Source organism: Coenobita brevimanus, chromosome 99, assembly GCF_032717465.1.
Source record: "Coenobita brevimanus isolate Jiangsu-jjx chromosome 99, ASM3271746v2, whole genome shotgun sequence".
Lineage (NCBI taxonomy): Eukaryota > Metazoa > Arthropoda > Malacostraca > Decapoda > Coenobitidae > Coenobita > Coenobita brevimanus.
The window spans coordinates 166435-179966 of record NC_137052.1 but is presented as its reverse complement, the minus strand read 5'-3'; the positions used below and the strand labels follow the sequence as shown (position 1 = coordinate 179966).

General features: G+C 40.0%; 1 protein-coding gene across 1 annotated transcript in view; it reads left to right on the top strand.

Annotated features, from left to right (window-relative positions):
- Nucleotides 1-7703: 7703 nt before the first annotated feature.
- Ddx1 (ATP-dependent RNA helicase Ddx1) overlaps nt 7704-13532 on the top strand; it is a 29506-nt gene continuing 23677 nt past the window's right edge. Inside the window, exons 1-3 of the mRNA XM_080283954.1 lie at nt 7704-7799; nt 9981-10032; nt 13249-13430. Of these exons, the coding sequence (XP_080140080.1) occupies nt 7784-7799; nt 9981-10032; nt 13249-13430 (250 nt within the window). The 5' untranslated portion in view covers nt 7704-7783. The remainder of the gene's footprint in view (nt 7800-9980; nt 10033-13248; nt 13431-13532) is intronic.

Sequence of the window (13532 nt, the reverse complement as noted above, 5' to 3'; positions counted from 1 at the left end):
GGTATAGCTTTTGATTGCAACATTATGCCAGTATATGAATGGAAAATACGGCACATAAGCCTTTATAATTTGTTAATGATTTTAATACTTGCTGCCATGAAGATGGCAGAATCTAGTTCATTTTTTTCATTTGAAAGAATTTCTGAGTGCACAAAGGTTTCTGGAGGTTGTTTACAGCCCCATGATGAAAGTACAAGAATTTCTCTTTTTAACCCTCTGCAGTACTGGAATTTCCCTTTGTAACTCTCTGACAGCAGGGCAACAATTTCCCATTTTGACCCTCTGACAACAATAATAGAGTTTCCTGTTTTAACCCTCTGACAGTGGTAATAGAACTTCCCTTTTTAACCCCCTGACTGCAGTACAAGAATTTCCCTCAGCTGAACAAAATCATCTTGTGGTGGCTTTAGTAAAATAACGACCTCTTCTGTCCGGTTACATGTTTTGTTGATTTATGAATGACACCTCCAGATTATTTTTGTCATCTCCTTGCACACCTGTTGTACTGAAGGGTGTAATTAAACATGATATGTAATCTTTCCCATTCCACGTCTTGAAAGCTGAATGAAACTTGGCATATACCAAGAATAAAATTTAAAAATATTTGTTATTCTTCTGAAACCCAGTTGTAATGGGGGAGGGGGGTAAATGAAGGTTATATATTTATTTCTCCAGTTCACTGAGTTCCTCCAAAGCTGAAAATAATTCTTTGCAGGTTAGTGAGAGTAAAATTTTAAATGTCATTGGACCTAAGAGATAAATTCATCCTTATAACTTGAAAAGGTTAAGGATGCCTTGTATTGTCCTTGGATGGGCTGGGTTACGTGTACAGTACAGTAAACTCCTGATTATCCGGCATAAAAGAGCCAAGGGTCAGCCGGATACTGTCAAAATGCTAAAGTATGCAAAAGTCCCCCCTTAGGGGCCTCCAACCCTCCATCGTTTATCCACTGTCTGTCCCCTACAGAATGCTTTAAAACATCAAAAAACAGATAAGAGATGTTCCTATTCATAAAATACTGTAATGTACTGTTACGTACACTGTAATTTTATGTACAGAAGCAATTTCACCACCAACACCAAGTGAGCTGCAAGGCCCACCAACTGTCAACCCTCCATCCCTTCCTCAACACCACCACTTTCATATTACGGTACAGTATAACCCCATCCTTTTGTGTATTTCTTTTTGATGACATCAACTGTCTCATGGCAGATAATAATGTACTTTTAGCCAAAAGAAAGGGTCCTTGCTGGATTAAGTCAAAGATTTTATGCTTGCTGCCGGATACCATTTTAATTCAGCCATTGACTATGCCGGATAATGTCGTATGTCGGATAATGCAGCGCCAGATAGTCTGGAGTTTATATACTGTTGTTTTATGTGCAGTCAGCTCTCATTATAAGTAAGTGATGTCTTTCAAAATATCCTTTTTTTTTTTTTTTTTTTTTTTTTTTTTTTTCATGCAACAGGTATATTGGGCTTGTAAACTGGGTTAAATTACCATATGAGCTGTAAAGATTAAAGTAGAACTATGGCCCATTTTTGTGCAAATTTCTGTGGACATATTTGTAAATGAGAACATGTAAGAAATTAATATACAATAAGGATTTACTGTACCGTGAGTCCTTGAAATACGAACACTCGAAGTACGAATTTCCGATGGTACGAAAGCGATGAATGTAGGTCAAATTCCACAATATGAAAGTACAGTATCTGTCTCGATGGTATGAAAAGCTACACGAGAGGAAATGCGAAAAATTCAAAATGGGCGCGCTGCACAGCGCCGCGCTCGCCTGCGGCGAGAAAATGAACTAACCCCTCTCTGGTAAACACATTTTCGCACGCTTCCCAGTTGAGTCACATCCGTCCTCTCCTCTCAGCTTCGCTGTACGTTACGTAGTTTTCGCTGTTCTTCCTGTTTTCATACTTTTGCCATGCCTCCCAAGCTCCCTGCATCATCTTCAGCATCCAGGGAACCAGCTCCCAAGAAGAAACAACACTGTACTTTGACTCTGGAGAGGAAATTGGAAATTATTAGGATCCCACCATGTGAGTTAGCACCATATCAACGACACAAATCTCCAGCCACAACACAGGTCTGTATTTAACTGTAAAGTGTACTAATGCTACAGTAATTAGTTGTATGTTTTATTTTTTAATGTCTGTACAATAGTATAGTACTGTATATGTGCATTGCATACTTCTAAATAGGAGGGGTAAAGTTTAAGTGGGGGGTCCAATGTGATCGTGGAACATATCCCCCCCTTTATATGTATATTTCAGTGGAGAAAATCGTTCCGATATACAAAATTTCGGATTACGAAAGTTTTTTTTTGTCCCTATTCCTTTCGTATTTTGAGGACTCACTGTATATGGTATGAAGTGCACGTATTTACTGTATATGGTATGAAATGCACAAGCTTTGTAACACCCTTCACAACCAAGATATTTTTATTAGCAACACTGAATTGATCTGCTTCTGTGTATGTTTCCTTTGTTTACAAATTATCTTATTAATTAATTCTCAGGTTTGGACTGCAGCCTACATATATTATGTGTGGTGTTGGGAAGAAGTTATTTGACTATGGCACATATTCATCAAAGGTCAGGATCACAGATCAAGTTCAAATTTTCTGGCGCAATGTCTCTGTGTTTTAATCAATTTTGATCTAGTGTACAGTACTGCACTGTGTTTTCTCCAGACAATTTTTTTTAGCTTACTGGAGACTCAGACTACTGTAGAAGGTTTTGATGTAGACTTCACTATCACCCTCAGTACTGGAAGTCCTCCTAAAGGTGGCTAAAGTCAATTTGTAGTACCCTGATTAAAAGAAAAAGATGTCTTTGGAGTGGAGAGGCCAAAATTTATAGTTTCTTAATGTGACATGATGTTTTACATAGTAGCTCTGTATGTTATGAATAAAACTCATTGCCAGAAGGAGTTGTAGTTACCAGTAACTTAATAATTAACAGAGTAAAAAGAGCAGCTTCAGCCTGTAGTCCACCAAGTTCAAATTCAGATGATCTTCTGTCCAGGGCAGCAACAACTCTAAGTATTGGATAGGTATCCTGTGGCTGATGTAGAAGTGCATGACAGAAATTTTAAGTCACAGATATTTTTCAGGAAAAACATTTTCCATGCAACTGGTATTGTAAACTGGAGGAAATGGGCAAATTAACTTTACAGATAGCACTGGAATTTTGTGCAAGTTTTTGTATTTTATTGTGAACTTACAGAAAATGAGTTTAAAAAAGAAAAAGTGACAGCCAGAGAGAGAAAATGGGTTTAAAAAAGAAAAAGTGACAGCCAGAGAGAGGCTAGTAGTTAGTAGTAGTAGTTTTAGCTCCAGGTTCATCTGAATGTGAAGCTGATGGATTGCAGGCAGAAACTGCCCTTCTCCTGTACTTCACCATCATCCTTTTGGTGGATAGGGGGGGAGTTGAGGAACATTTGTATAACTCATTTAGAAGCAGTCCTCATAAGTTAGGTATGTTTTCCAAAATATCATAGCTTATTGTACACAGTAGGTACAGTAAATTGGGTGAAACTGGCAGATTAGGTGTAAAGGTATCAATAAAACTTTGATTAGCAATTTTCGTTATGATTTGCGTTAACTTAACGGTAAAAACTTTGATTAGCAATTTTCGTTATGATTTGCTGTTAACTTAACGGTAAACAGAGTATCAAAAGGTGACACAGTTAGGATGTACTGTATTAGTTATTTCTGGTGTAATCCATCATAAGTTGCCAGAGAAGGATGCCTTCATGTGGTGGCACTGATCAAACTGGACAGCTCAACTGCCTGGTTATACAAACATCTGTTAGCTATTTCCCAATCCCCCCAGAAGGGAATGGTGGACTGCAGACAAGCAATTTATGCCTGTAGTTCACTAAGTTCACATTTCCTATGAACCTGGGGCTACAACTACCACTGTTACTCCATCATCACATTTCTCCTCCATCATTACCTCACTCCTCTTGTACGTTCAGTCCTCACTTAAAGACTGGGATAAATACAGGCAAAATTTTTCTTTATGTGAAACAGCATTTTGAGTGAAACATGCTTCTTGTTCCTGATTGAAGCTAGAAGCACAACAAGCTATCATCTGTAACCTCAAAGCAACTTTATAATGAATTGCAGACAACATTAATTCTTTCCTTAAAAGAGTTTCTTTGACTTGAGTAAAACTGTTTGTTGTAAGTTATAATATAAAAATCTGTTTTCGTGGCTAAGCTGTTGATTGTGATAACTTTCAATATTTTTGGTGCTGTAGGTATCTCTTGCCGCAGAAAGCAGTCTGACGTTGGCTGAAGTGAAGTGCAGAGAAGTTATTTTACAGCTAAAGATTGTGTTTAACCCCTGGGCTTTGATTACCAATTTTTTATTTTATTCTGTCTAGGTGATTATTTAGTTTATTTAGTTTAGGAGAGACTACTTGAACTAGAAAGGTTAGATATATCTTTTTTTTTAACCCCTTTAGTATTAGGGATCTTTCCTTCATCATCATCATCATCATCATCATCATCATCATCATCATCATCATCTAGACTTCATTTCCATTTTTAGAAAGTTGGGTAAATATTGTCAAGTGGTAGCAAAAATTAATTAAGAAATACCATGCATCACTGGATGGAACATTTAAAGGTGTTGATTGACTCCAGGTGATTTTCCCATTAGTTTATGCTTGCAGTTACCAGGTGATTTTATTCAATCAAGGAAAGGCCTTTAAGTTTAGTATGAGTAGGCTTTGCAGCCCCAGGCACATTTGAAATGTGAGCCTGATGGACTGCAGGTTAAAGTTGCCTTCACCCTGCAGTCCACCATCCTCTTTTTGTGGAGCAGAAAGGGCTTTGAGGGACATTTGTATAACGTCATTGGAGCCACCCAGTTAAATCGGTGCCACCACATGAAGGCATGCCTGTTCAACAACACCTTTCATATTGAAGGGGTTTATTAAGACTGTATCCAGCCCCTTAAGTTTGAAATGATCTATTCTTAGCTGAATAAAATAATCAAAAAATTGCAAAATATATATATATATATATATATATATATATATATATATATCTTCAGGCTCAAATGGTTAATAAGGAAACAGCTTTGAACAAGGGCTAAGTGTATTTTGTAAACCCTTTTGTATAACTGCCAGGCAGTGTGGATAGTTTTTTGTACAGTGTTATGTAGGTTATGAGAGGAATTATTACATGTAATTTGTAAGGGTACATAGTGATCAAAGGTTACTAGCAATAGTAGTTGAAACCTCAGGCTCCATTGAATGTGAACCCAGGGGACTGCAAACTAAAGTTACCGGTACCCTTCTCCTGCAGTTTGCCATCTTCCTTTTGGGGAATAGGGAGGGAACTGAGGGATGTTTGTATGACTAGGCAGTAGAGCCACCAGGTCATATCGGTGCCACCATGTAAGGGCGTCCTTCTTCAGAGGTTAGAATGTCCTAGTGATGACCTTACATGATATTCCCTTACATAATATTAGGAGAGGTGGCTGGAGGTTTGTTGGTCATGTGATGCAATCAAGGAAAATAGGCTGGCCATCTACTAAGTGTACTGGACACGATAGCCTAGCTTTGGTTCCTTACACCCCTGGAGGAGTAAAATAGGATGTGTTACCACATTTTATTAGATGCCTGAAATAGCTTAGTGATTGGTGTTAACTTCAGCTGACAGTGACAGGTTATGGAAAGTAAATCTATCTATCTATCTATCTATAGCCCGACGCCCTAATCCCGCAAAGGGTGACCACAGACAAAATGCCTCCAAGTCGCTCTGTCACTCACCATTTGACTACTCTCCCCCCAACTCACTCCCCCCTCCCTCATATACCTGATGACTGTGAGAGTGACTGGTTTATTGTAAGTTTTATTGTACCTTATTGAAGCCTAACATTCTGGTGACATAATTTTATTCTTGCTGTCCCAAGATGCTTTTCTGCGGGTTAGAGGATTCTTAGCACGAGAGGAATCACATAATTATAGCCAAATGCTGGAGAGAGATGCATTCATGTGGTGACACCAATATAACCAGGAAGCTTAACTGCCTAATTATTCAAACATCCCTTAGCTACTTCCCTAAAAGGAGAATGGTGGACTACAAGAGAAGGAAAGTTTAAGCCTGCACTCCACTGGGCTCACACACAGATGAGCCTGAGGTTGCAGCAACAACTATATATAGCCATCATTAACCTCCTCACACCTAGAGGTTCTTCCCATTCATGTATCTGTTGGCAGACTCCTTAATCTTGTGAGGAGTGGTCGCAAACAAATCACCTCCATGTTGCATTGTCCCCTGCCATTTTGATGCCTTCCTTTGAACTCAGACCCCTTTCTCATATCTCTCCACTCCATCACTCCATTTCATCCTTGGTCCTTCCTAACTTGAATAAAATAGTTTGATGATAGCATAAGTAAGATGAAAACTATGCCATCAGTATGAAAGGGATAAATCTCATTATCTGATTACATTGTTGTTGATAGGTTTTAAGATTAAATTCTGGTGAGTTTTTGACAGATCATTTTATGAGTAATGTGTGAAAAAGTTCACAGCTGTACCTGTTTGGAAAATATGAAGGTTTAATACATAGGTCTTAAATAAATTTTTTATTAACCCATATATAGTGTAAGGTAAATAGATGAAGTAATGAAAAAGTATTGTAAATAGAAGTACCTGTAATGTAAAAGTTTGATAGGAAACTAGGTTTGGAAGTGGGGATTGTGCTCATCAATGCAGATTACCTATCCAGAAAGTTTTTGTTATGTGGTGCCTTACTTAGATTTTTTTTTTTTTTTTTTTATTCATATTAATGTACCAAAAAGTTGCCGTATCAAAGTTCCATTGATATGTATGTTTAAAACTGATACCGGTATGCAAGTTTTACCCAACTTGCAGTACTGATCGTTTGGAATAAACTTTAATACTTTGGAACACATCATTGACATATAACAAGAACTTACTGTACTGGTATGTGTTTTGTTGCTGAGGTAGTGAGAGGGGAACAAAATTACATAATGCTGAGGAGGAGTTTTTAGAAATTGAAGAACCATGCTGTGAGATAAGTTTTCTTTACAATAATGTGTAGAAGGGATGGCAAGATAAAATACTGTAATTGATGGTTTAAATGAACAATATGATATTCATTTCTTCAGTCATTTGATATATTTTATTGCTGCTAGCTATGTTATACTTCCTGCAAGGAGGGGAAAATATGGATGACAAGTTAAAAATATACATTAGTATAGCAACAGATGAGATGCTAGTATTATAGTGCAGATCAGAAATAGAGAGATGATGTGAACTTGGTGGTCTCAAAACATATGAGCGAGAAAGGAAAGGAAGGATGCTGAAAGAGCACGGGAGGAGTACTAAAGAAAAAAGGGGGGAGGGGGCACATTATTGAGTTGCCTTTATAAAACATGGGAGTAAGGATACAGGAATAAGGGAAGTGAAGGATTAGGAAAATGGTCCCGAATTTTGCTAGGAGAAAGAATACTAGACGTAGGGGAAATATTATGGGAGGTGAAGAGGCTAAGGAGAGAGACAAGCTAAAAACTGAGCTCTCTAAATTTAAAAGGAAAAGCTATTACGGGGCCGAAACAGATATTCCGAAACCACTAGTTGGCTCAATCGCCGAATCATTGTGTATCGAAAGTTCGAAACCATCTTATTATTTCTTCTGTCACGACTCAGCGTGGGTGGCAGCTACCGGTACCAGTTCAACCACAATATATTCCGGAATTTGAGGTTCTTTTTATACAAGACCCTTCACCATGGCAGCATTCGAAGGTAAGGAGAGTAGCTTTTGATACTAGTGAAACAGTGTATGCTTGCGGATGTTAGAAAATCGCGTTGTGATACTTGAAAAATCAGCCTTGTATGTTCAGACATCTGTTTTCTGCTGTAATTGAGGTTCTTTTGCATCTAAGATACTTCACGATGGCAGCATTTGAAGGTATTGTTAATCATATTTGGTACTGATGAAGTAATATTTGCATATAGACATTTGGAATTTTAATTTGCATAAAAAGTCATTGGGTCTGGTTAGTACTTGGATGGGTGACCGCCTGGGAACACTAGATGCTGTTGGCATCCCTACGTGTCAAGTGGGGTTGGTGGAGGATTAGTGCCCCTCCCTGTAAAACAATTAACTCTAAGCCCTTGGCCACCCCGTGTGGGATACATGGCGTCTGGCAATGAATGAATGATGAATAAAAAGTCATGCTTGTGTTTACATTCGGTAGGCCATTCATTTATTTTTGCACTGTTAGCAGGGGTGTAGCACTGATTAATAAAATAAAGTGACCAAGCTGGATATTTAAATGAGGTGGGTATGTGGTGGCGAAGTTATTGACCAAGGATTACTCTATAAAGAGTCCAAGGGTCCTCGTATGGAAATGTGAAATGGATGAGTATGTATCGGGGATGGTCAGTATCAGCCATCATGCAATACCATGATGGTTTGGGTGTGATGCAAGTCCATCCATCCATTGCCAGACGCCATATATCCCAAATGGGGTGGCCAAGCGCTTAGAGTTAATTGTTTTACAGGGAGGGGCACCAATCCTCCACCAACCCCACTGGACACGTAGGGATGCCAACAGCGTCTGGTGTTCCCAGGCGGTCACCCATCCAAGTACTAACCAGACCCAACGTTGCTTATGCAAGTGTTGGGTAGATATTCAGAACCGTGCTGCCTCAGTGGGTTAGCATGGGATGGGTTAGGTTTGGTGTCATCTGGGTTTGGGTTATTGTTATTTTGTAACACTCTACCCATTACACGCCTACAGCAGCACAGTAGCTGCAGTGGAGTTCAATTACAATACTGTAACTGTATCACAAGTTATACGGAGTTATGTTTAATGGCCATAGAGGGTTACTCTTGTAACTTGTCACCCTCACTCACTACCAAGTACATAGCCAGCATAACAACTGCAACAGAATTCAGATGACACTCGGTAACACATTGGTTAAATGGGTTTATAGTCTAGGCACTGCCTGTAGAGGGTTACTCATATGTGATTTAAATCACTCCCCGAAGTAGCTTCATATCCAGTCATACTTAGTACACATTAACAGCAGTGCAATGCCTGCAGTAGCATTCAGATTATAATAACACATGGGTTTTATGGGCCCATGGGGTTCTGTCCAGTGACCCTAGAGAACTGTTTCCAGATAAACAGGCCTACTGATTTGGTTAAAGGGTTTTAGTACAAAAAATAGTACAAACACACACTCCAGGGGATTGGCTGAGCATTTCATCTTATCTGGTTGTTCTTATAGTTTTAAGAATCGGCAGCAGAACCACCCATTTATATCAGTGTCATTACGTGAAGATGCCACTCCAGTAGCAACCTAACTGTGAAAGTAGCATTTATAAGTTACAGCCTTGGAATCATGTTAGCTGTGTCTCAGAATGTGGTTGTCATAAATGAACTACACTATGATGTACCATAGGACCATATTCCAAGTGGTCAAGAAATTACTGGTACTTCTTCCTTAGTGAGTTATTCTGCAGTTTTATATGGTACCTTCATATAATGGGACCAATATGACTGGCCAGTGGAACTGCTCAGTTTGCAGTTATAAACACCCCTCAGTCTGCTCCCCATGCCTCAATAGAAGGATGGTGGACTGGAGAAGGGCAGCCTTGGGCTGCAATCCATTGGGTTCACACTTAAATGAACCTGGGTTGCAACTAGTACCAGTACTACTACTACACCTCATTAACCTCATGTTTGTTACTGATGCAGACTTTGTCAGTGTAGCACGATATTTAAAACATATACCAGTAAATAATAAAAGTGAGACTCAGGTGTAATATGCAAAATAACTAAGAAAGAAGAGGTATTGTGAAATGGCCAGTGACACCTTGAGTATAACCATTAATACTAGCCAAACTTTCCTACATATATTAATCTGTTAAGCTCTGAAAGTTTGTGAATTGACTTATTTTAATTCTTTCGACAGAGATGGGTGTTTTGCCAGAGATTGCCAAGGCAGTAGATGAAATGGATTGGACGTAAGTACTGTAGTTTCATTGTGTATATATTTTTTACCCAGTTGTATGGTGTTGATAGCAGCAGCAGCAGTAGTAGTAATCCCTCAGTCATCAGGACGTCCATTATCCGAACTATCCATTACCCGGACGCTGTACTTTGGTTGTATTAAACAATGATATGTACATTTTTCCATTTTATCCGGACAAAGTGCTTGCATGTGGGTGAATATTATGGCCGTGCGAATATTTGTGCCAGCCCGGGCAGGAATGGCCAAGTGACGTTGTGCAGTCTGGCTTAGTAGTTCACCCAGGATCCGCTTGAGACCCCCTCAGTCGTTCCCAGTTCCCACCTGGTGACTGTGTGGTGAACAGCTGCTCTCAGACAGTTGTTATGGTGTCCTTTGTGATTGTTCCGTATGCCGCTAGACTGCACTGGATGTACTGTGCAGTGCAACAGCTTTGCTAGCCGTAGTGCAACAGTCAGAGTCGAGGAGCTAGCGGGTTATTCAGCACGATACCGTGCAAGGAATCGTGAGTGTTGACCTTGATGTTATTCTAGCTTACTGTACTAAACCATGAGTTTATTCTACTTCACCATGATTTTTATTCCATTTTACCATTATGTTTTGTATGCCCATTGCATTTTTCTTGTGCAGGCAATTTTTTCATGTTTTTTCATGTCATTGCATGGTATGGCCCTGTAGTGGTGATTGCTTGTCTGTGGTTGATGGGTCTGCTTGGCCATGGTAATTGCATGGCTGTGGTCTGTTTGACCAGATAGAGTAGTGTTAAACAACAGGAAGAAGTGTTGTATGATGTACTGTAGTGGCCTTTTACAGTGGCTTTCAAAGTTAGGTTATGTATGAAGGGGGGCCAGGGGAGAAGTCCATTATTTGGACAGATCCACTTTCCGGACATGCCTTTGGATCTATTATGTCGGATAATCGAGGGATTATTGTAATAGTAGTACAATACTGGACTCATCGGGATGTGAACTGAGTGGATCACAGGAAACTAGTCCCTGTGCTTGCCACTCCCAGAAACATACAGTTGAGTTTATGTTGAAGAATTGTGTGTGATGTGTTAGTGAGGTAAGGCTGGTGTGATTTGGGGGCTGCCTTATTGTAAAGGTATATTGGATTATTTGCAATCACCCCCCTTTCCCCTCCTTCCAAGACTTTAGGCATAGGCTTTAGCAGCCCATTCCCTGTGCCCAGCATTCCTGCAATAGTTTCATACACCACATGTCACCACTTCAGTGCTAATACCTACCATCCATATTAAATATCTCCATTCAGTCACTTAAAGACAACACACAGCAGCATGCACGGCCTCCTGACATCCACCCTTCTGAATCCTATCTTCCTCGTGAGGACAGGGTCCACCTGGCCAGGCTGAGATGTGGGCACCATCCAGCCCTCTTAAGCTACCAGAAGAGGCTGAATGACTCCGTCGCTGATGCCTGACCAGGATGCAACACAGCACCCCATACTATTAAGCACATTATGGAAGACTGCATTGCACACAATCACCTACGCCAACAACACAACATACACTCTTTGAGAGCTCTGTGGGAAAGCCCGGTCTCGGCCATGGCCTTCCTAAGGGACCCGGGGCTGTTCGGCCAGACTGCCTAGGGAACAACTATTACTGCTACTACATGCTAGGCCTGTCTCATTTAGAACTTGTGTACTGGTTGCAAGGATGTTGTTATGACATGTTGGTGGGTCATATGGTACAGTATATCAGTTAAGAGCACATGAATGAAGTTCAGATCAAATAAACTGTTTCTTGCCCCAGCTTGGATTTGAACCTGTGTCAATAATTAGGACAGCAGACCACCTCTGTGTGGACTTGGCTGCCACCACCCCTGTTCAGTCAACACCACTGCATCGTAAATTGGTACTGAGAGAGAGTTACACAATAACTGAAATTCTCTCTCTCTCTCTGTCTCTCTCTCTCAATTTCTCACAGATGTACAGGGTGAACCAGTGCCATAAACATTGGGAGGTGGGAATGTACTAATAAGTGATTCATTAAAAAGTTCATGTCTCTGAAAGTTCATAAGTACAGTAGAGGAATAGTTTTGCAGTACTGATGTAATTTTTTCATGTGGGTGATGTCTAAAATAAAACTGTAGTGTAGTGTAGCAGTATGCATGTTCATGGTTGTGCTTTGCAAGAGGGGGAAAAAAAAAAGAGCACTAGTATCATATTATCTTTTTTAATCTGGTTTTCCCATTTTTTGTTTTCTGGAGACTAAGCTACTTCACTCAATTTTTGGGTACGGTAGGTAAAAAGAGGTCAGGATGATGATGATGATAATGGTAGTGATAATTATGATCATCATCATCATCAGCTAATCCTATATTGCCCTATGGGGAGCGTAGGAACTCAGGGCTAGGCAAGTTGGTCCTGACATTTAAGATGAGAGTGACCAGCCCCACTCATCCCTGAGTGGCATTACATGAGCAGTAAACCCCAACCGCCCTTTGGATATAATCCTGCATAGGTTCAATCCGATCGGAGTGCCTTAATTACCCACTAAAAACTACTAGGTGCCATAATCTGGTTATGTGGTTACTACCCAGCATAGTAAATGGTTTCTTGGTGTACAGGAAACAGTTTGGCTTGTTACTCAGTGAAGATTCACCCATTGGCAGAAGGAAGAGGAAAGACTGAAGGAAAGAAAGACAGAACGGGGAGTGTAAAGTCACCAGGAGGCAGAAGGAAGAGGAAAGCATGAAGGACAGAAGGACAAAAGAAGGAAGGAAGAGTGGAAAGGGCAGTCACCTGAGACCAGCACTATATTGAATGACTGGATGATGATGAATAATTACTAGGCAAACTTCACACACACATAATCCAGAATGAAATAGCTACTACCCATTTTGGAAGGTTGGGATGTGCTGGTACTGATAATTAATCATCATCATAATCCCTACTCCTCTTTTCCCTACCCAGGGATAAGGTGAGGCAGCATCCAGAATGTAAACAAGAAAAAAAACATGACATGGAGAATTAATCAACAATATGCTCAGTGAAGTATACAGTACCACAAGTTGATAAATATTTAAAAAGTGTACATCACCCAAAAAAAGGATAGTTATAGGATATCTCATAAATGACTTAATAACTATGTGCAGTTTTGTTAGTTTTTGGTGAAAGGTCTTAAAATTTGTACAGTATAGTGAGGTGATTTTTGTAGTGGACAATGTTTATGAATTTTTCTCTGCAGACTCCCCACTGATGTCCAAAATGAAGCTGTGCCACTCATATTGGGAGGTGGGGATGTTCTGATGGCCGCAGAGACGGGAAGCGGCAAGACAGGAGCATTTTGTCTCCCAGTTCTGCAGATAGTTTGGGAGACTCTGAAGGACATCCAACAGGGCAAGACATCCAAGGTCGTCAAGGAAGTCTGTAAGTCATTATGGAATATTTAAGTTTTATTTTGGCTGAGTTTCATTAGTGTGAGATGACAATGTTTTTAATCACGGCCAGTCATGTCGGTGCCACCTTGTG